At 39.6% G+C, this 23,575-nt stretch overlaps 2 protein-coding genes and 1 pseudogene across 3 annotated transcripts; 2 read left to right on the top strand and 1 right to left on the bottom strand.

Moving 5' to 3' along the window:
• The first annotated feature begins 378 nt into the window (after nt 1–378).
• On the top strand, nt 379–6,299 carry LOC125199440 (putative metal-nicotianamine transporter YSL7). 2 transcript variants are annotated; one of them, XM_089057629.1, is made up of 7 exons: nt 461–599; nt 688–828; nt 1,963–2,123; nt 2,214–2,311; nt 2,944–3,078; nt 3,217–3,406; nt 5,031–6,299. In XM_089057629.1, the coding sequence occupies exons 3-7, from the start codon at nt 1,989–1,991 to the stop codon at nt 6,138–6,140; spliced, it is 1,668 nt and encodes a 555-aa protein (XP_088913755.1). In that variant the 5' UTR covers nt 461–599; nt 688–828; nt 1,963–1,988; the 3' UTR covers nt 6,141–6,299. The 2 variants fall into 2 exon arrangements, with proteins under 2 accessions (XP_047953403.2, XP_088913755.1); XM_048097446.2 differs by having other exon boundaries at nt 379–828.
• Nucleotides 6,300–16,448: 10,149 nt separating this feature from the next.
• LOC148929833 (Oligopeptide transporter OPT superfamily protein) lies at nt 16,449–17,468 on the top strand. Its single transcript, XM_089057050.1, has one exon. The coding sequence runs from the start codon at nt 16,449–16,451 to the stop codon at nt 17,307–17,309; it is 861 nt and encodes a 286-aa protein (XP_088913176.1). The 3' UTR covers nt 17,310–17,468.
• Nucleotides 17,469–22,909: 5,441 nt separating this feature from the next.
• On the bottom strand, nt 22,910–23,575 carry LOC148929832 (secreted RxLR effector protein 161 pseudogene; annotated as a pseudogene).

Below are 23,575 nucleotides of genomic sequence, written 5' to 3'. Positions count from 1 at the left end.
ATAGATGTTGTACAACACTACAAAAAAAGTTACAGATAAAGACGCCTTTTTTACAACCAAGGACGCTATTTTGCGTTGCTAAATATATCACCTACGCTTTAGAGGCGGATCATCTAATGCGTCCTTAATGAAAATGTTTAGAGACATATTTATGAAAAGTGTCCCTAATTTTAATTATTAGAGACACGTGTATTTAATGCGCCTCTAATTCAAGCACGCTTTATTTCGCGTCTCAAATTTTAGCTATTTAAAAAAATTCCAACGCAAATGATTACGTCCCTAATTTTGCATCCTTATAGGATATATGAATTATATCAGTACTATTTTAATGTTATGATAATTTCTTCTTTATATATATCTGTTCCAATATTTCACACATACATGTCTCCTTGCGCCGACTTCTAAGTCTTATTCTCTACTAATTCCAAACACAAATTCCAAAAAAATCAAGAAACCTTATGGAAGACGACGGTGAGAGGAATACCACGGCGCCGCAGCAAGACCAGGCAACCGGGAGCGAGGATGACTCGGTGGAGAGGATATTCGAGAGCAAAGAGGTGCCGTCGTGGCAGAGACAGCTGACGCTCCGTGCGTTTGCAGTGAGTTTCATTTTGGCCATTCTGTTCACGTTCATCGTGATGAATCTGAATCTGACGACTGGGATCATCCCATCACTCAACATCTCAGCTGGCCTCCTCGGATTCTTCTTCGTCAAGACGTGGACCAAGTTCCTCGAGAAATCTGGCTTTCTCAAGCAGCCATTTACTAGGCAGGAGAACGCCGTCATTCAGACTTGTGTGGTCGCCTCCTCCGGCATCGCCTTCAGCGGTCTCTCTCTCTCTTTCACATACACAAACACACAAATTATACTATCTCCGTCCAAAAAAATTAGACTAATTTTACTTGAGCCGTCCATGAAAATTAGATCAATTTCTAAATATGAAAAGTTTTAAACAATTAAGTAGTACTTCTTCTAGTCTATATTAAATGTTTCATATTTGACTAGTGAGAGTTTTAAGAAATTGTTTGACTTTGTGACGGAAAGTAGGTGGAAAAAGTTAGTGGAAATGGACCCACTTTTATATACTCCCTCCATCTTATATCAAGTGATTGACTGCTTTTCTGCACGTATATTTTGAGAAAAAAAATACACCCTCCGTCCCACAAAGATAGTCTCACTTTGACCCGACACGAGTTTTAAGAAATGTAATGAAAAGTGAGTCGAAAAAGTTGGTGGGATATGGGTCCTACTTTTAATAAATGTGAGTAGGAATGAGTTGGTGGAATATGGGGTCCACAACCAAAAATGGTAAAAGTGAAATGGGACAAACTTTGTGGGACGGACGGAAATGGAAAAATGGGACAATCTTTGTGGGACGGAGAGAGTAATAAACAGTTAAAACAGATAGAAAGTAAAGAAAATAAGAATATGTATGCACTTTGGGTTTGGCACGGGTTTTAATGTAAAATTGGTAAAGTAAGAGAGAGGTAGAGAGAAAAAGTAATTAAAGTATTGTTAGTGGAGAATGAGTCTCACTTCATTAGAGAGAGAAAACTTTCCAAAATTAGAAAGTGCATATTTTTGTGGGACGAACTAAAAAGGAAAGATTGCATATTCTTGTGGGACGGAAGAAGTAATTCTGAAGAGAAAGAGTTAGTAGAATATGAGTTCCATTTACTAAAAGTAGTAAAAGTAAAATGAATATTTATTGGGGAATGTCCAAATAAGGAAATATGAGACATTTAATAGGGATCGAAGAAGTACTAATAATATGGACCCGCAATCCACTAACACAAATTCCACCACTTTTTTTTCACTCTCTCTTACTTTATCAATTGCGCATTGAAACTCGTGTTATTTATAACTTAGTCTATCTTTAATGAACGAAGATAGTATGTGTTGTTGACACTCCATTCCCAAAAATCAAGTTTTTGGCTTAGCACAAACTGATCAAATCTCAGGAGGCTTTGGGAGCTATCTTTTTGGTATGAGCGAAGATATCAGCAATCAAACTGCTGATCATAAACCTCAGAATACTAAGAATCCTAAACTTTCATGGATGATTGTGTTCTTGTTCAGCGTTAGCTTTTTGGGTCTCTTCACTATTGTACCTCTTCGGAAGGTAAGCATATTCTTCTGCATTTGTGGAACAACTGAGAATCAAGTCTCTTCATGATAGACTGACTTAACGTTGTTTCTCGTATTGGTTCAGATCATGATCATTGATTATAGACTTACTTTTCCAAGTGGTACGGCAACAGCTCATCTCATCAACAGCTTTCACACTCCTAAGGGAGCCAAGTTAGCCAAGTTAGTCACTTTCCGTCCCACATCTTTAAAAATTTGATTTAGAAATGGCTGCGTTTCAAAATTTCGGTATTGTGCCACCATGATTTTTGTTGGACAAATGAAATGTGGAGTTGGCACACATGTAAAACTTTAGTGACGTGGAATTGTTGGCAATTGAAACTAAAAAAAATAGTATATTACAACTATCACACATCGGTGTACAAATAGAACTAATGTAAAAGAGAACTGAAATCACTATATAAGTCTCATGGGCCCCTCCAGCAGTCACCCATTGGTTTTGAAAACGTGGACGACTAAACAATGTAGTTTTGAGACTAAAAAACTTAAATAGCAAGTATAAAGCAAATTCATCTCTCCACGCTCTCTCTTTACTCGTTCAACTCTTTCTCTAGGCTACACGGAGTCTCTCCATGTAGAGTTTTCCATTTGTCAGTTCGGCTTCAGTTATCTTCACCCCAAATTTGGTCAGATGGGATGATTGAGTTTTTTTGAAACTTCATGATTTGTCATTCATATTTACAAAGTTGTAGGACAAATGAGAAATAGCCTATTATTCGTGATTTTATTAGCAACAAACCTTTTATCTATATATCACTCTCAAATGATTGTCCAACATGTTTTGGGTGGTCAAGGAAACAAGGAAGAGCTTTGGGGAAGTTCTTCACCTTCAGCTTCCTCTGGGGTTTCTTCCAATGGTTTTTCACTGCAAGCGATGGTTGCGGATTCAGCAGTTTCCCTACATTTGGCCTTAAAGCATACGATAACAAGTGAGTTTCCTCAGTTTTACATTGTAACAAACTCACAAGAAAGAGAGCTCATTCAGTCTATATGGAACACCAAAATCCGCAACAACATACATCTATTCAAAAGGCAACTTAAGTGTTTATTACATCTCTCTCTATCAGGTTCTATTTTGATTTCTCAGCAACATTTGTTGGTGTTGGTATGTTATGTCCGTATCTCATTAACATATCAATGCTGGTTGGCGCTATCCTGTCATGGGGCATTATGTGGCCGCTGATAAACAACCGGAAGGGCGACTGGTACTCTGCCGACTATCCATCTTCCAGCCTTCATGGCTTGCAAGGTTACAAGGTAATCCATTTTTCCTGTTCTCTTTGTTGGCAATCATAACAAATATTCCAAATAGGCATAAAAGAGAAAACTGAAACCAATGTAATGGACTCTCACTCGATTGGTTTTAAGATAAGAATTTTATGGACTTCTATCATGATATCAAAACAGCTCGTCATCCATGTGTTAAAACTTTAAACAACTCAACAACATAGCTAAATTTAAAACAAAAAAATGACTTGAGTATATCCTAAAAAATCAATATTACTAGGCTGAAACCGAAATGTGATTGACTCAACAATATATAATGAGGGTTCAGTGGCGTATGCAGGATTTTTGATTCGGGGGTGCAATATTTACTTTGATATAGAGAAAATCATTCGCTCATTTTTCTTTCATTTTGTTAGTTGTGAATATAAAATTATAAATATAATATTATATAATAAATAAAATACCTTCAAAGTAAATCTTTTAAAAATAAAAAATACACTAAATAAACTATTGATATTGTATTGAAAATAATACATAAACATAGTAATTTATAGATAAAAACACATGAAAGTCTCCATATATACTAAAATATAATCACTATAAAATGGAAAAAGAAAAGAATAAATTGCAGCAAAAATACTCTCAAGTTTCATGTAGGAATGCAATATAACTCCAAAATATAAAGGAGAATCTAATAATAGTAAAAATATAATCACTATAAAATGGAAGAAGAAAAGAATAAATTGCAAGCAAAAATACACTCAAGTTTCATGTAGGAGTACAATATAACTCCAAAATATAAAGGAGAATCTAATAATAGAAGAATAAAAATGAGGCCACTGGATCGAACTCACATCTCACAAAAGGCGAGAGGCGCATTCTACAGCTGCACCACTAAAGCTTTTTAAATAGATGGTACAATATATAATACAAAACTGCATTTTTGGAGGTACGGTTGTACCCCCTTCTACTACACTGGATACGCCAGTGTAAGGGTTGGTCCAATTCGATAAAAAAAAGTCCATTCTCTCCAAGATTTATTGTTTGAATCCAATTTTCTAACTAATTTAATCAACTCATCGCTCATTTTTCAAAGTTTAAATCCATTGGGGCAGTTTGATAAGGTAGATAATTCTTCTGTCTCGTAGTTACTCCCTCCGTCCGTGAAATACTGTCAACTTTTGCTATTTCGGTCCGTCCGTGAAATGTTGTCCATTTTATTTTATTTTTCTTTTTTTGGTACATGGACCCCATTTTCCACCAATTCATTACACTCACATTTATTTATAAAACTAATACTTCGTCCTCAAAGAATATGCATTTTGGATTTGGCGCGAGTTTTAATGCAAAATTGGTAAAATAAGAGAGGGGTAGAGAGAGGAAAAGTAAATAAAGTATTATTAGTGGAGAATGAGTCCCACCTCGTTAGAGAGAAAATAGTTCAAAAATTTGAAAATGCATATTTTTGTGGAATGCACTAAAAAGGAAAGAGTGCATACTCTCGTGGAACGGAAGAAGTATATAAATGTGGGATCCAATAACCATTTTCCGTTCATTTTTCTTTATATTTCTTAAAACCTACGCCAAGTCAAACGTGGACTATAAATGTTATCTCATTGGTTTTGTTTGTTTATCTTTCTTACCAAATGTCTAGGTCTTCATTGCCATAGCCATAATTCTTGGCGATGGCTTCTACAACTTGGTTAAGATCCTAAGCCACACCTTATTCGTCTTGTACTTCCAACTTCGCAACAAAATGGCGGCTCAAGCCCTACCAGTCGTCGGCAACGACAACACCCCTACGCCTCCTCATCCTCTCTCCTACGACGATCAACTTAGAACCCATCTTTTTCTCAAGGACCAAATCCCCAATTGGATTGCCATTTCCGGCTACATCATTATTAGAGTTATATCTTCTGCTATCCTTCCTCACATCTTCCCCACTCTAAAATGGTACTACATTGTAGTCTTATACATACTTACACCCGTGCTAGCCTTCAGCAATGCCTACTGTTGCGGCCTTACGGATTGGTCTCTGGCTTCGAGTTACGGGAAGCTGGTGATATTTTTGATCGGCGCGCATGCCGGAGCCGCCCACGGAGGCGTTCTGGCCGGGCTGGCTGCCTGTGGGGTGATGATGAACAACGTCTCGACCGCCTCAGACCTGACCCAGGACTTCAAGACCGGGTACATGACCCTCTCGTCTCCGCGGTCTATGTTCGTGAGCCAGCTCATTGGAACTGCCATGGGATGCGTGATCTCTCCCTGCGTCTTCTGGATCTTCTACAAGGCCTTTGATGATCTCGGGGTTAGTGGCTCGCAGTTTCCAGCACCGTACGCATTCATTTACCGAAACATTGCGATCTTGGGAGTGGAGGGGGTTTCGTCTTTGCCCAAGAACTGCCTCACGCTGTGCTGCGTGTTCTTCGTTGGGGCCGTTGTGATCAATGGCATCCAGGACGTGGCGGGGCCCAGATGGGGGAGGTTCATTCCTATTCCTATGGCAATGGCGATCCCGTTCTATATCGGGGCGTATTTCGTCATTGGTATGTGTGTTGGGAGCTTGATCCTTTTGGTTTGGAGGAGGATCGATAGAGAGAAGGCGGACGCATTTGCGCCCGCGGTGGCTTCAGGGTTGATCTGCGGAGATGGGATATGGACGCTGCCGGCCTCACTTCTTGCAATGGGGGGCGTGAAGCCGCCTATTTGTATGAAGTTTCTGTCTAGGGAAGCGAACGCTAGGGTTGACGACTTCTTGCTCTAGTGAAATACTCTTAGTTGGTAAGACGTTTTTCTCTAGCAAATAGATTGGGCTCCGGGTGAATAATAAGGAACTATTATTGATGATTTTTAAAATGTGAACAATGTTGTTATCTCAAGTTTTTGTATAAATTGACAATATATGTAAAGAATGATTGCAACACTTTGTTATGTGACATACTTAATGTTGTGTGGTGTTGTATGCCTTAGTGTTGATTTATTTGCAAGTTAACCACAATTTTATGCATAAGCTGTCAAATAAGAGATTTGGCAAACAGCTATGGCTATGGCGAGAATAAAACAAGTATGATAAAAAAAAATAACTCCTATGTTCCTTTATAGCTGAGGAATTTCTTTAGGCCAGAAGATTTAAGAAAAAAATTGTGTTAAGTTAAATTGAAAGAGAATAAAGTTGAGAGATGAAGAGAAGATAGATAAGGTGGATTGTTTTTGCAAAAAAAAAGAAAATACTTAACAGTCTTAACTTTAGCTGGAAGACCCAAAATGAAATATTATAATTGGATAAACGAGATTCCGTAATTCAAGATTTTTTTTTTTATTCCTTCAGTCAAATACTCCATAGATTAAAAGTTAACAATTACAAGTATTACAGATTTCTCCTTTTATGTTATGCAACTATAGGTCTTTTTTGTATGAGTATTCAAACATGCTAAACTATTCCAATTGCACATAAACAATCCTAGATTCAGCATAGGCACAACAATTAACATTCAAACACATACACAGCATTTTCTCCCAACTTAAGACTTACAATTTTCGACTCCATAATCCCTCGAGATTAAATTTATTCTATATAACATGTTTAAACTATGATATGCCAATGTACACAACTCTACTCATTTAAACATAATTGAATAAATTCTTTATTAATTATAAATCATGTTACTAAAAGTTAAATCTTAAAACAAAACTAAGAATTTAGAGAAATTTGAATACCCATTTCTTCATTTTAAACTAAAACTTCCAAGGTTAGAACAACTTAAAGGGAAGTAATGATAAGATTCATACCTTCTTTGTAAGAATTGGATGCTAGAATGTTTGGAACCTCAAGCTTTAAGTCTTCCATACTTACTTGGAATAAAATAACAAACCAATCCTACTGAAAAGACAACCTCAAATAAAGATAGCTAATGGAATAATAAATCAACTATAATAAACATGGAAAAGTGACTTGATACTAATCACAACAATGTCTCCATAGTTGATACTATCTCCTAGCAACATATCTAGCCCATTTTTTTTGTATTGTAAAAAATGTGCCTTCCCTTCTCCCAACGGCCGCGCAATGTAACCATTTTATCGTCATGCCTAAATTCCATCGTGTGTTCGTCATAGTTTCGGTAAATCTCAGCCAAACTCTTCAGCCACGGAGCTCCCAAGACCATCTTTGCACTATGAAGGGGGATCACAAATAAATCATCAACAAACTCATGCCCTTCAAGTGAAAACTTGACGTTGTTACACTTTTGCTTACAGAATAACGACTCCCCATAAACATTGCCCACATAAACACGAAAAGGAGGACTCGTTGGCGTAACCTCCCATCCTGATTTCATGACTATATCGGAACGTATGAAATTATGTGTACTGCAGCCACTGATTAAGGTTGTAACATATTCCCCCAAAATCGTACCTGTCACTTACAACGCCCGGAGAGGGTCGAATCTCCGTTTCACGGCCTCCAAGAATTCAGGCCATGTTTTCAACAAATTGTGATCATGTTGGTGGAAGAACCAATTGTACATGCGGTGTTTAAACAGTAGGCCGACTAAGCGTAGACGGTCAGCTTCCGACGTTTGAAATAGTCGAAATAGGATTGGACCTTGTGAATCCAGACTGATGGGTCGTCTCCGTTGAATTTTGGAGGATCGATGTGAAGATTGGGCCGCCTTGCTGATAGAACGTGAGGTTCTATCGATGCAAAAAGAGCATGCGTACGTCGAAGATTGATCGGAAAATATGATAAACACACCTAGTTGAAGTGCTAGGGTTTCGAGAGTGAGAAAAAGCATTTTTATTACTTTAATTCTCAATGTTTTTGACTCTCTAATGGACTCTAGTATTTATAGAATACGGACCCTGCTTGATTCGACTCTACTATTCGGGAAAGAATCAAGAAGAAAACCTGAAAAGATTTATATAAATCCTATGGTAAAATAGGGTAAATATCTTGCTTGAGGAGCAAGATTTGTGTCGCAGAAATACTATAGCTAGACAAGGAAATAAATAATAAACTAACAATAAAAGATGTCGGGCCACGGCTTAGTTGGTCGTTTGGGTTTGGGGCTCGAGGTCCCTATCAACTCCCTCCCCGAAATCAATCGCCTTGTCCGCAAGGCAGAGAGACAAAGCAGAGATGACGAAAGTGTAGCATACGATGAACTTTATTACTCCATGTGCTAAAGCTCGAAATTGGAGTAACACATAGGTTACCACTAGCCATTTACACTTCCTCTGCATCTGATCTGTGCCCAAGCTTGCCATCTCTAATGCCATTTGAACTTCTAGCTCATCTTCTGCACAAATCCGAATAATTGGCGGATCAGTCTCAACGATAGGAGTTCCACTTGTAATTCCCTCTATGCTTGTACTCTTTGTAGCTGGAGCAGACAAAAATACAGCACGAAATGCGAATCTCAGGCAGCAGCGTCAACTATGTGTTGGTGCTAATCGCAGCGGAAAATGCAAAACAAATAAATCCACATAAGAATCTATTTAGGTGATTATGTGGGTCGATTCAATTTCATGCTTGAACATGTAGAGACATATAATTGCGCAATTAATCACATAATTTAATTTAAATTATGTTGTTGAATACTTATGATGCACTTTTTATTTGCACTATAAATACCTGCAAGTATACAGAGTAGGTATAGTATAGCAAAAGGTTAGTACCGGGTATCGAACACGGGGAAGATGTACACAAAGTGTCTATCTTCTACTAGAACTCAATTACTATCTGGAGAAACAAGAATTTTTTTTAACTTTTTGAAAACAGTAAATATTAAAAACAGTAAACAACTAAATGCAAGCAAATCACGGAGAGAAAAGTATAGAGATAAGGGGAATTCCAGGGATGTGCTTTCGCTTTTATGGTTATACAAATTCCAAACTACAATACCCTAGCACAGTTATTACTTTGAAAGGACGAGTCACCTAGCTTATGCTCATGCGATACAAACGTTGATTACTAACATTAGGGTTGTCAATCCTAACACGTAACTCCAAAAAGCTCCTAAGACCCTTGAAAAGTCTTCACTCTCAATTAACAGTGCCGTATTAAAGGAAGCTAACTGTAGTCTCTACTAAGTGGATCTAACTCGCTAGAACTCTGTCACAGTTATGAAGCAAGTTGTATTGAATCATACATAATTGTGTCACTCAATTATGAAGCATCATGATTAACTTAGGGAAGAAACAAAGTAAAAACAAAACGGATATTAAATAGAAAACGGAATTGTATAACCAAAGTTGCTACTAACACATCCCTAGAACCCTATGAGTTTAGTTACACATGACTGAATAAACTAAAAACATAGATTGAAGGGAAAGCAATCTGAACATAAAACTAAAGCAAATAAAACCCGTAGGTTGAATCCTTGTCGTTCTTGATGTTCTTGAAATCCTTCTTCAACTCCTTGCACAATTGAAGTACTCTAGCTTTTGATCTCTATAAATGTGTTCTTGTTGTGTGAAAAAAAAAAACTCTTTTGATGAAGCTTGAGGTCCTATTTATAGGGGAAGATTATTCCTCATCATAGAAGGAAAAGATCTTCAAAATTTGGTAAATCTTGGAGCAAATCTAGGGCTGGTCGGATTCGCCGCCTTTCTCCGGCGGGCTGCCGCATCTTGGCCGGCGGTCGCCGCGTTGGAGTCCAGAGATTCTGACCCTTCGGTGGCGGACCGCCACATGTCCTCCGGCGGTCGCCGGGCGAGACTCTTCTCCTAGCGTAAATTTCCGAGGTGGGCCGTCACATAGCTCTGACCGCCGGGCGCCGGCGGTCGCCGTACAACTTCGCGGCGGTCGCTGGTCGCTGTCTGACTCCAGATTTCCAGACTATGCGTTTTTACTCCCCTTTTCGGCTCAAATATGCACATTTCTCACAAAACACGTCAAAATACCAAAATGTATAGAATATGCAAATAATGGACATGTAGAGTGATTTTGATAACAAAAACGGACCAAATAATGGCCTTAAAACAGTGCAAAATCCGGGCGTATCAACTCCCCCAAACTTACATTTTTGTTTGTCCTCGAACAAAACACTAAAGACTTGCTCAAAGTCTAATCCCTCATGCATCATGCAAAGTGTAAATCACTCAAATCATGCATCATGCAAAGTTTACCATAGGCTTGCTCAAAGTCTAATCCCTCCTCTACTCAATGTGATTAAGCATCAAAAGTCCGAAAGGTCTTTCTTTTCGGTTGTAACGTAGGCTCTTTGGTAGGTGAGGAATATTTGGCTAAAAAGTGACTCAAATATAAAAATATCCCAAGTAGAGTTAAGATGACTCCACTTTTCTAAAACTTAAGGCACTTCTAACACTTTATTTTTCTCCTTCACTTTACTTTCAATCCTTTGATTTTATTTTCTTTTCACAACCTTTCACACATTTTTTTTCTTTTTTTTCTTTTTCTTTTTACACATCCTTTCTTTTTTTTTCTAAGACCAAGCACATATTTGGAATTTTTCTCAATTTCACAACTTGTACTTTCTTAATATTAAGCACACTACTTTTTATACTTTCCTCCTTATCTCTCCAATTCCTTTACAAAAGAAGATAACAAAAACTATACTAACCCAAGGAATTGTCCCCCCATTTATTTTGGCTTCCAAAGAAAAGGCTTAAAGGCTCAAAATTGGCACCAAAGGAATATAATTGAGAGGGTCGAAAATTTTGGATATAAAAGTAGCTAAGAAAAGACGGCCTAACATCCTCCTAAATCAACTTAAACACTATGTAAACTTAGGCAGACTAGGAGCAAGTTCTAGAAACATATACATGCATACAGATAAATCACACAAGAAAGAATTTAAGGCTCAAATCTCACAAGGTAAAAGCACGATTCAAGGCGAACAAGCAATTCACTAATTATGCACCTTTTCACCCAACCATCATATCAAAACGTTAAGCCACACTTAAACATAGATGGAATATAATATCATTGGCAACTCGGTCTAATGTGTCCCTAAGCATGCGTGTTTCTAAGTTCTTCATGTTATGTTCATGACATGGATTCAAGAAAACAAACAAAAAGAAAACCCTAAACTCACGGTCCACCACTTCATCCCCCCAAACTTATTTACAACAAAGTGTAAAATAAGTTTGTAGAGTCGGTAGGGACGTGAGTATACTACTGAAAACAAAAACGTACCCTGAAAAATTTCGCGCAGAGGTTGAGCGGGGCGAAAATTTGAAGAATTTCGAAAAATCGCGCTGGAAAATTGTGCCCAGGTGGCGGTCCGCCGCAGCTGTTCGGCGGTCGCCGTACGTCAAAGATTCTTTCCAGCGTTCAGGTGGCGGACCGCCGCAGAGCTTGCGGCGGTCGCCACGGAGAGGTCAGAACCTGCGAAAATTTTTGCAAAGCACAAAATTAAACCAAAACCAAAAATACTTAAAATTAAAGCAAAAATTCTTGGGTTGCCTCCCAACAAGCGCTCCTTTAGAGTCATTAGCTTGGCTTTTACCCCCCTTTTTCACTCCTTGGGTGGCTCTTCGAGACCAACCTCTTCATCTAACACTTTGTCTGCACTGTAATACTTCTTAACACGGTGACCATTTGCTTGAAACAACTGTCCATCCGGGGCTAGTAACTCAACTGTTCCACTATCATAGATTTTCTTGATTATGTATGGACCAGTCCACTTGGACTTCAACTTCCCGGGAAACAAAGATAGTCTCGAGTTATGCAACAAAACCACATCCCCCAAGGTGAGCTCTCTTGGACTGATCATCCTATCATGATAAGCCTTCATTCGCTCCTTGTAGATGGATGAACTATCATAAGCCTCCATTCGAAATTCATCCATCTCGTTAAGAAAAAGACGTCTTTCCTCACCGGCCTTTTGAAAATCTTGATTCAACTTCTTGATTGCCCAATACGACCTGTATTTCAACTCAAGAGGCAAATGGCATGACTTTCCAAACACAAGTTGATAAGGAGACATACCTATGGGACCCTTGTAGGCAGTGCGGTAAGCCCATAACGCATCTTCCAACCGAAGTGCCCAATCTTTTCTGTTCACACTCACCGTTTTTTGAAGAACCGACTTGATCTCTCTGTTTGCTAATTCCGTTTGTCCATTCGCCTGCGGATGGTATGGAAAAGTGACCCTATGCTTGACTCCATATTTGTCCAACACGTTGTCTAACCATCTATTGTTGAAGTGAGATCCTCCATCACTAATGAGGGCACGAGGAGTACCAAACCTGCAAAAAATATTCTTTCTAACAAAAGCAGTAACCACTTTAGAATCGTTAGTTCTGGTTGGAATTGCTTCCACCCATCTAGAAACATATTCTACTGCAAGTAAGATATATTGGTACTCTCCTGATTTTGGGAATGGTCCCATAAAATCTATCCCCCATACATCAAACAATTCCACCTCAATAATGGTATTCATAGGCATCTCCTTCTTCTTAGTGATTCCCCCCGTGCGCTGACATTCATTACATTGAAGAACAAAACTAGCAGAGTCGCGGAATATGGTGGGCCAATAGAAACCGCTTTGCAAAATCTTTATTGCGGTCCTTTGCACACCAAAATGTCCTCCAGTAGGGGATGAATGACACTTCTCAACAATGGCCGCCCAATCCTCTTGAGGTACACACCTCCTAAGTATAGTATCTGCACATCTTTTAAACAAGTAGGGCTCATCCCAAAAATAAGATCGTACATCTCTATAAAATTTCTTCTTCTGATAAGGAGTGAGATCAGGAGGATGTACCTTGGCTGCCAAACAATTGACAATATCAGCGTACCATGGGAAAGTGGCTTGAGTGAAAAACAGATGTTCATCGGGAAAATCCTCGTTGATTTCAAGTGATAAGTCTTCTCCTTCCACCGGATGTTCCAACCGCGACAGATGATCGGCCACAACATTTTCACACCCTTTTCTGTCTCTTATCTCAACATCGAATTCCTGAAGTAACAAAATCCATCGAATGAGCCTGGGTTTTGCTTCTTTCTTTGCGAACAGATGCCTTATAGCTGCATGGTCAGTATAAACAATAGTTTTAGCCCCCACAAGATAAGCTCTAAATTTATCAAAAGAATACACGATAGCGAGCATCTCCCTTTCGGTAGTCGTATAATTAGCTTGAGCAGAATCTAAAGTTCTACTAGCATAATAAATGACTCTAAAAATCTTGTTCCTCTTTTGTCCCAAAGCTGAGCCAACTGCAACATCACTTGCATCACACATAATCTCGAATGGTTGACTCCAATCTGGGGTAATGAGAATGGGAGCGCTCACTAGAGCTTTCTTCAAGGTCTCAAAAGCCTGCAAGCAATCAAAAGTAAAATCAAATTTCACATCTTTCTCAAGCAATTTACAAAGAGGTTTAGAGATTTTTGAAAAATCCTTGATGAATCTCCGGTAGAAGCCAGCATGTCCTAAAAAACTTCTTACTCCCTTCTCATTGCACGGAGGCGGGAGCTTTTCAATGGCTGCAATTTTTGCCCTGTCGACTTCTATACCTGCAGAGGACACTTTATGTCCTAGAACTATACCTTCTTTCACCATAAAGTGACATTTTTCCCAATTGAGAACTAGGTTAGTTTCCACACATCTCTGCAAAACCTTAGCCAAATGTTCAAGACAGTGATCATAGGATTTGCCAAATACCGAAAAATCATCCATAAAAACCTCCATTACTTTCTCAATTAAATCATGAAATATAGCCATCATACATCTCTGAAAAGTAGCGGGAGCATTACATAGCCCAAAAGACATTTTTCTATACGCAAAAATACCATAAGGACATGTGAAGGCAGACTTATGTTGATCCTCGGGAGCAATAGCAATTTGATTATAACCAGAATAACCATCAAGAAAACAGTAATAATCATATCCCCCTAATCTATCAAGCATTTGATCAATAAAAGGTAAAGGGAAGTGATCTTTCCTAGTGGCTGCATTTAACATCCTATAATCAATACATACTCTCCATCCTGTAGCTACTCTAGTGGCTATCATCTCTCCATTCTGGCCAGGCACTACAGTCATCCCCCCTTTCTTAGCTACTACCTGCGTAGGACTTACCCATTCACTATCAGATATTGCATAGATAATCCCTGCATCTAGTAACTTTATTACCTCTTTTCGTACTACATCTTGCATGATAGGATTAAGTCTACGTTGGTTTTGCACACGAGGTTTATGCCCTTCCTCAAGTAAAATTCTATGCATGCATGTGGTCGGGCTAATCCCCCTTAAATCACTAATAGACCATCCTATGGCAGACCTATACTTATTTAACACACACAAAAGCTTTTCACACTCCTCTTCATTCAATGCAGCGGACACCACAACTGGAAAAATATTACCTGGCCCTAAGAATGCATACCTGAGATGTTCGGGGAGCGGCTTTAGCTCCACCTTTGGTGGTCCCCGTGGTTTTCCCACTGCCTGCCTTCTTTCTTCCTCTTCTTCGGGGGTACGCAATGGCAAAAATGCATTTCCCTTTTGAGGAATTCTCTCCGGTAGCGCTTCCAATTCTGTCACCACTGCACAAACACTTGCATCACAAGATGATAAATCAGCATTAGGAGTAAATGAGTTTATGAGACAAGACTCAAGAGGATCCTGGGTTTGATGATAAGTGACTTCTACTTCTCCCACACAGTCGGTAACGATTTGTATGACACTGCATTCTTGATAGCCTTCTGCCCCCTCTTTTCCATGGAATTTCAGTGCACCGTAGATGTTAAATGTGATGCTTTCATCGTTCAACTTCAATGTCAGCTCTCCCTTTTGTACATCTATCATGGCTCCGCCAGTGGCTAAGAATGGTCTTCCAAGGATCAAAGGCACCTTCTTGTCTTCCTGCATATCCAACACAACGAAGTCAGCAGGAAAAATAAACTCTCCCACTCTTACCAAGACATCTTCCACTATCCCCATTGGCGTTGTTGTGCTACGATCTGCCATTTGCAACGTGATTGAGGTGGGACGGATACTATCAACGTCGAGTTTCCTGTAAAAAGATAAAGGCATCAAATTAATACTGGATCCTAAATCACATAATGCCTTACCTTTCACATCATTCCCTAAAACACAAGATAATGTAAAACTCCCTGGATCTTTGTGCTTGGTGGGTAACCCTGTTTGAATGATAGCGCTGCAGGTCTCCGTTAGGCCCACTGTCTCGTACTTCCCCCACTTTCTCTTCTTTGCCACAACATCTTTCAAAAATTTGGCGTAATTGGGCATTTGTTGAAGGGCTTCTACCAGTGGAATGTTGATGTGGACTTTGCTCATTGCTTCCAAGAACTTGGTAAACTGAGCGTCAAGCTTCTTGCTCTTCAATCGTTGAGGATATGGAATGGTGACACTGCTTTGTGGTAGAGCATCTGCTTGCTGTTTATCGGCCGGCGGACCGCCGCGATGAGGCGTGGCGACCGCCGGGTCTTCAGCCATGCCAATTCCCGAATCTTCCTCGTCCTGTTGGTGTGTACGCGGCGGGTCGCCGTGTTGGAATGCGGCGGGCCGCCGCACATCATCGACAGACAAGGTACCAGGTGGTTTTTCTATTTCTCTTCCTCTCCTGCCCAGGTCTCCTGCCTCCGGAGGTTGATATGTAGTCCCGCTGCGTAGCTGCACCGCTTGAAATTTTCCTTTCGGGTTTATTTCTGGCAGGCTAGGAAGCGACCCTGGAGTGTGCCTGTTTCCTATGGTTGTGGCTAAGATCCCAAGGTTGAATTCCAGCATCCCGACTTGAGTAGCGAGGTTTGCCAACCCTCTTTCCAAGGCGCTGGTATTTCTTTCCAAATTCTCCAACCTTTTGTTCGTCACCTTTCTATGGTTGAGAATCTCAGTAATGCAAACTTCTAACAAAACCTCCCAACTGGAGCGGGGTTGATCCTCCATACCTGCACATGTTTGCACTATGAAGGGGGATCACAAATAAATCATCAACAAACTCATGCCCTTCAAGTGAAAACTTGACGTTGTTACACTTTTGCTTACAGAATAACGACTCCCCATAAACATTGCCCACATAAACACGAAAAGGAGGACTCGTTGGCGTAACCTCCCATCCTGATTTCTTGACTATATCGGAACGTATGAAATTATGTGTACTGCAGCCACTGATTAAGGTTGTAACATATTCCCCCAAAATCGTACCTGTCACTTACAACGCCCGGAGAGGGTCGAATCTCCGTTTCACGGCCTCCCACGGAGGCGTTCTGGCCGGGCTGGCTGCCTGTGGGTCGAAGCTGGTGATATTTTTGATCGGCGCGCATGCCGGAGCCGCCCACGGAGGCGTTCTGGCCGGGCTGGCTGCCTGTGGGGTGATGATGAACAACGTCTCGACCGCCTCAGACCTGACCCAGGACTTCAAGACCGGGTACATGACCCTCTCGTCTCCGCGGTCTATGTTCGTGAGCCAGCTCATTGGAACTGCCATGGGATGCGTGATCTCTCCCTGCGTCTTCTGGATCTTCTACAAGGCCTTTGATGATCTCGGGGTTAGTGGCTCGCAGTTTCCAGCACCGTACGCATTCATTTACCGAAACATTGCGATCTTGGGAGTGGAGGGGGTTTCGTCTTTGCCCAAGAACTGCCTCACGCTGTGCTGCGTGTTCTTCGTTGGGGCCGTTGTGATCAATGGCATCCAGGACGTGGCGGGGCCCAGATGGGGGAGGTTCATTCCTATTCCTATGGCAATGGCGATCCCGTTCTATATCGGGGCGTATTTCGTCATTGGTATGTGTGTTGGGAGCTTGATCCTTTTGGTTTGGAGGAGGATCGATAGAGAGAAGGCGGACGCATTTGCGCCCGCGGTGGCTTCAGGGTTGATCTGCGGAGATGGGATATGGACGCTGCCGGCCTCACTTCTTGCAATGGGGGGCGTGAAGCCGCCTATTTGTATGAAGTTTCTGTCTAGGGAAGCGAACGCTAGGGTTGACGACTTCTTGCTCTAGTGAAATACTCTTAGTTGGTAAGACGTTTTTCTCTAGCAAATAGATTGGGCTCCGGGTGAATAATAAGGAACTATTATTGATGATTTTTAAAATGTGAACAATGTTGTTATCTCAAGTTTTTGTATAAATTGACAATATATGTAAAGAATGATTGCAACACTTTGTTATGTGACATACTTAATGTTGTGTGGTGTTGTATGCCTTAGTGTTGATTTATTTGCAAGTTAACCACAATTTTATGCATAAGCTGTCAAATAAGAGATTTGGCAAACAGCTATGGCTATGGCGAGAATAAAACAAGTATGATAAAAAAAAATAACTCCTATGTTCCTTTATAGCTGAGGAATTTCTTTAGGCCAGAAGATTTAAGAAAAAAATTGTGTTAAGTTAAATTGAAAGAGAATAAAGTTGAGAGATGAAGAGAAGATAGATAAGGTGGATTGTTTTTGCAAAAAAAAAGAAAATACTTAACAGTCTTAACTTTAGCTGGAAGACCCAAAATGAAATATTATAATTGGATAAACGAGATTCCGTAATTCAAGATTTTTTTTTTATTCCTTCAGTCAAATACTCCATAGATTAAAAGTTAACAATTACAAGTATTACAGATTTCTCCTTTTATGTTATGCAACTATAGGTCTTTTTTGTATGAGTATTCAAACATGCTAAACTATTCCAATTGCACATAAACAATCCTAGATTCAGCATAGGCACAACAATTAACATTCAAACACATACACAGCATTTTCTCCCAACTTAAGACTTACAATTTTCGACTCCATAATCCCTCGAGATTAAATTTATTCTATATAACATGTTTAAACTATGATATGCCAATGTACACAACTCTACTCATTTAAACATAATTGAATAAATTCTTTATTAATTATAAATCATGTTACTAAAAGTTAAGTCTTAAAACAAAACTAAGAATTTAGAGAAATTTGAATACCCATTTCTTCATTTTAAACTAAAACTTCCAAGGTTAGAACAACTTAAAGGGAAGTAATGATAAGATTCATACCTTCTTTGTAAGAATTGGATGCTAGAATGTTTGGAACCTCAAGCTTTAAGTCTTCCATACTTACTTGGAATAAAATAACAAACCAATCCTACTGAAAAGACAACCTCAAATAAAGATAGCTAATGGAATAATAAATCAACTATGATAAACATGGAAAAGTGACTTGATACTAATCACAACAATGTCTCCATAGTTGATACTATCTCCTAGCAACATATCTAGCCCATTTTTTTTGTATTGTAAAAAATGTGCCTTCCCTTCTCCCAACGGCCGCACAATGTAACCATTTTATCGTCATGCCTAAATTCCATCGTGTGTTCGTCATAGTTTCGGTAAATCTCAGCCAAACTCTTCAGCCACGGAGCTCCCAAGACCATCTTTGCACTATGAAGGGGGATCACAAATAAATCATCAACAAACTCATGCCCTTCAAGTGAAAACTTGACGTTGTTACACTTTTGCTTACAGAATAACGACTCCCCATAAACATTGCCCACATAAACACGAAAAGGAGGACTCGTTGGCGTAACCTCCCATCCTGATTTCATGACTATATCGGAACGTATGAAATTATGTGTACTGCAGCCACTGATTAAGGTTGTAACATATTCCCCCAAAATCGTACCTGTCACTTACAACGCCCGGAGAGGGTCGAATCTCCGTTTCACGGCCTCCAAGAATTCAGGCCATGTTTTCAACAAATTGTGATCATGTTGGTGGAAGAACCAATTGTACATGCGGTGTTTAAACAGTAGGCCGACTAAGCGTAGACGGTCAGCTTCCGACGTTTGAAATAGTCGAAATAGGATTGGACCTTGTGAATCCAGACTGATGGGTCGTCTCCGTTGAATTTTGGAGGATCGATGTGAAGATTGGGCCGCCTTGCTGATAGAACGTGAGGTTCTATCGATGCAAAAAGAGCATGCGTACGACGAAGATTGATCGGAAAATATGATAAACACACCTAGTTGAAGTGCTAGGGTTTCGAGAGTGAGAAAAAGCATTTTTATTACTTTAATTCTCAATGTTTTTGACTCTCTAATGGACTCTAGTATTTATAGAATACGGACCCTGCTTGATTCGACTCTACTATTCGGGAAAGAATCAAGAAGAAAACCTGAAAAGATTTATATAAATCCTATGGTAAAATAGGGTAAATATCTTGCTTGAGGAGCAAGATTTGTGTCGCAGAAATACTATAGCTAGACAAGGAAATAAATAATAAACTAACAATAAAAGATGTCGGGCCACGGCTTAGTTGTTCGTTTGGGTTTGGGGCTCGAGGTCCCTATCAACTCCCTCCCCGAAATCAATCGCCTTGTCCGCAAGGCAGAGAGACAAAGCAGAGATGACGAAAGTGTAGCATACGATGAACTTTATTACTCCATGTGCTAAAGCTCGAAATTGGAGTAACACATAGGTTACCACTAGCCATTTACACTTCCTCTGCATCTGATCTGTGCCCAAGCTTGCCATCTCTAATGCCATTTGAACTTCTAGCTCATCTTCTGCACAAATCCGAATAATTGGCGGATCAGTCTCAACGATAGGAGTTCCACTTGTAATTCCCTCTATGCTTGTACTCTTTGTAGCTGGAGCAGACAAAAATACAGCACGAAATGCGAATCTCAGGCAGCAGCGTCAACTATGTGTTGGTGCTAATCGCAGCGGAAAATGCAAAACAAATAAATCCACATAAGAATCTATTTAGGTGATTATGTGGGTCGATTCAATTTCATGCTTGAACATGTAGAGACATATAATTGCGCAATTAATCACATAATTTAATTTAAATTATGTTGTTGAATACTTATGATGCACTTTTTATTTGCACTATAAATACCTGAAAGTATACAAAGTAGGTATAGTATAGCAAAAGGTTAGTACCGGGTATCGAACACGGGGAAGATGTACACAAAGTGTCTATCTTCTACTAGAACTCAATTACTATCTGGAGAAACAAGAATTTTTTTTAACTTTTTGAAAACAGTAAATACTAAAAACAGTAAACAACTAAATGCAAGCAAATCACGGAGAGAAAAGTATAGAGATAAGGGGAATTTCAGGGTTGTGCTTTCGCTTTTATGGTTATACAAATTCCAAACTACAATACCCTAGCACAGTTATTACTTTGAAAGGACGAGTCACCTAGCTTATGCTCATGCGATACAAACGTTGATTACTAACATTAGGGTTGTCAATCCTAACACGTAACTCCAAAAAGCTCCTAAGACCCTTGAAAAGTCCTCACTCTCAATTAACAGTGCCGTATTAAAGGAAGCTAACTGTAGTGTCTACTAAGTGGATCTAACTCGCTAGAACTCTGTCACAGTTATGAAGCAAGTTGTATTGAATCATACATAATTGTGTCACTCAATTATGAAGCATCATGATTAACTTAGGGAAGAAACAAAGTAAAAACAAAACGGATATTAAATAGAAAACAGAATTGTATAACCAAAGTTGCTACTAACACATCCCTAGAATCCTATGAGTTTAGTTACACATGACTGAATAAACTAAAAACATAGATTGAAGGGAAAGCAATCTGAACATAAAACTAAAGCAAATAAAACTCGTAGGTTGAATCCTTGTCGTTCTTGATGTTCTTGAAATCCTTCTTCAACTCCTTGCACAATTGAAGTACTCTAGCTTTTGATCTCTATGAATGTGTTCTTGTTGTGTGAAAAAAAAAACACTTTTGATGAAGCTTGAGGTCCTATTTATAGGGGAAGATTATTCCTCATCATAGAAGGAAAAGATCTTCAAAATTTGGTAAATCTTGGAGCAAATCTAGGGCTGGTCGGATTCGCCGCCTTTCTCCGGCAGGCCGCCGCACCTTGGCCGGCGGTCGCCGCGTTGGAGTCCAGAGATTCTGACCCTTCGGTGGCGGACCGCCACATGTCCTCCGGCGGTCGCCGGGCGAGACTCTTCTCCTAGCGTAAATTTCTGAGGCGGTCCGCCACATAGCTCTGACCACCGGGCGCCGGCGGTCGCCGTACAACTTCGCGGCGGTCGCTGGTCGCCGTCTGACTCCAGATTTCCAAACTATGCGTTTTTACTCCCCTTTTCGGCTCAAATATGCACATTTCTCACAAAACACGTCAAAATACCAAAATGTATAGAATATGCAAATAATGGACATGTAGAGTGATTTTGATAACAAAAACGGACCAAATAATGGCCTTAAAACAATGCAAAATCCGGGCGTATCAACTTACAATAATGATTCTCCAAAGAATCGAAGTGGCTTGCTACTTCTCCACGTGTAGATCTTGAAGCTTGATTGAATGCAAGACCAAAGATCTTCTAACCTATGACCCTTAACTCTATAGATCTAAATTTCTTGTGGGAGGAATCTCTTAGAAATTATAAGAATCTTGAAGGAGAAGACAAGAAAGCCAAGTGTGGAGGCTAGGCTTTGTGATAACATTTGTGTCTCCTCCTTACATTCTTATTTATAGAGTTTATGATGGGCTAGGTTAGGGATCTATGGGGCTTGGATTGGGCCTCCCCAATTTGGACCTTCTTTACTAATTAAATTATAACCCATAATTTAATATAAGGCTAATGGAATATTTCTTGTGCCACTATAGAAGAAATATTGACCGCCCATCCAATCCGTGATTACAAGCAATCCGGGTTAACCTCTTTAATATATTATTTCCCGTGTCTAAGACTTTCTATATCCATTAATTAATTTGTAGTCTGCTATAGACTTTAAATTAATTAATATCTTTATTTCCAAGAGTTTGTCTAGTACGAGATGTATATTAAAAATATACTTTTCCTTTTCTATTTATTCTTGGATTAAATCCAAACCGGCCGGGTTTCCGAATAATAGAACTTCTCTCGAACACCTCTTGGGGATATAGTCAAACCACGCAGGCACACGATTCAATGTAATAATAAAACTGACACCATTCTAGTTATTAATTACTACTACCCAAGATATCAGAAATATTGGGTTACGAAAAACCCGCACCTATTGATAAGTCAAAGCAGCGTATGATTAAATAACGTGTGTCCTATATTATTACAAAGATTAGGAAATATTAAATCTCCAAGACATCGTCTTACAGTAGATAGCAACAAAGACGTGTCTATACTTTAGATCCATTCAATGCTATACCACACCAGTGTCACTAGTCATTCTCAAGGTAAAGACGACTTTCGGATGGACACTGCAACCTTTCACGATAGGTAGCCAAAACCTATCTAGATTGTGAAAAAGTTTTACTTCTACAAGGTACCGGTTGGGCCACCTACTGTGATGACCTGTTCCACGACCCAACCTTCAATGTAGCAGACTTAGACTGATTTTACTTTCCGGCGTTTTAACTATATAATTTAATATATAATTAAATACGGTCAATACCCATTAAAGTAAAATACACAGTGTGAAGAAAACAATTATTATTCTCATTAAATGAAGAGTGTTTACAATATACAAGCAATTTATCAAATTCAAAATCTCGAAAAATGCTTTTTAGTATATATGTTCCAATAATCTCCCACTTATACTCAAAACATGCTTTCGAGTATACTATTGTCAATTTTCTTCAATTTCTCCCACTTATAGAGAAAGCAGGTCTGAGTCTCTAATGCATCTAACACCTATCCCTTCCATATGACGATCGAACGTCCCACCCGAGAGGGTTTTCGTGAAAGGATCAGCAAGGTTGTTTTCTGTTGCAATCTTGACTACTTGTATGTCACCTCTCTGTACAATCTCCCGAATGATATGGTACTTCCTCTCAATGTGTTTGCTTGCCTTATGGGATCGTGGTTCCTTTGAGTTTGCAACAGCTCCAGAGTTATCACAATATACCGTGATGCTCTTGGGCAAACTCTGAATCACACCCAACTCCTTTAGAAAGTTCTTGAGCCATACAGCCTCTTTTGCAGCTTCAGAAGCAGCTACATACTCGGCTTCCATGGTCGAGTCCGCAATGCATTTCTGCTTTGCACTCTTCCATATAACGGCTCCACCTCCCAAGGTGAACACATAACCAGAAGTAGACTTCCTCGAATCACGATCAGATTGAAAATCTGAATCCGTGTACCCCATCGGACATAGATCAGATGCCTTGTAAACTAGAACATACTCTTTAGTCCTCTTCAGGTACTTGAGTATATTCTTTACTGCAGTCCAATGTCCTTGGCCAGGGTTCGACTGATACCTAGCCACCATGCCTACGGCAAAGCATATATCAGGTCGTGTACACAACATAGCATACAT

Source organism: Salvia hispanica, chromosome 4 (assembly GCF_029641045.1).
Source record: "Salvia hispanica isolate PSC_SH4W2 chromosome 4, Shi_PSC_v1, whole genome shotgun sequence".
Lineage (NCBI taxonomy): Eukaryota > Viridiplantae > Streptophyta > Magnoliopsida > Lamiales > Lamiaceae > Salvia > Salvia hispanica.
The sequence above is the reverse complement of the archived record's forward strand: the minus strand, read 5'-3'. Positions and strand labels throughout refer to the sequence as shown.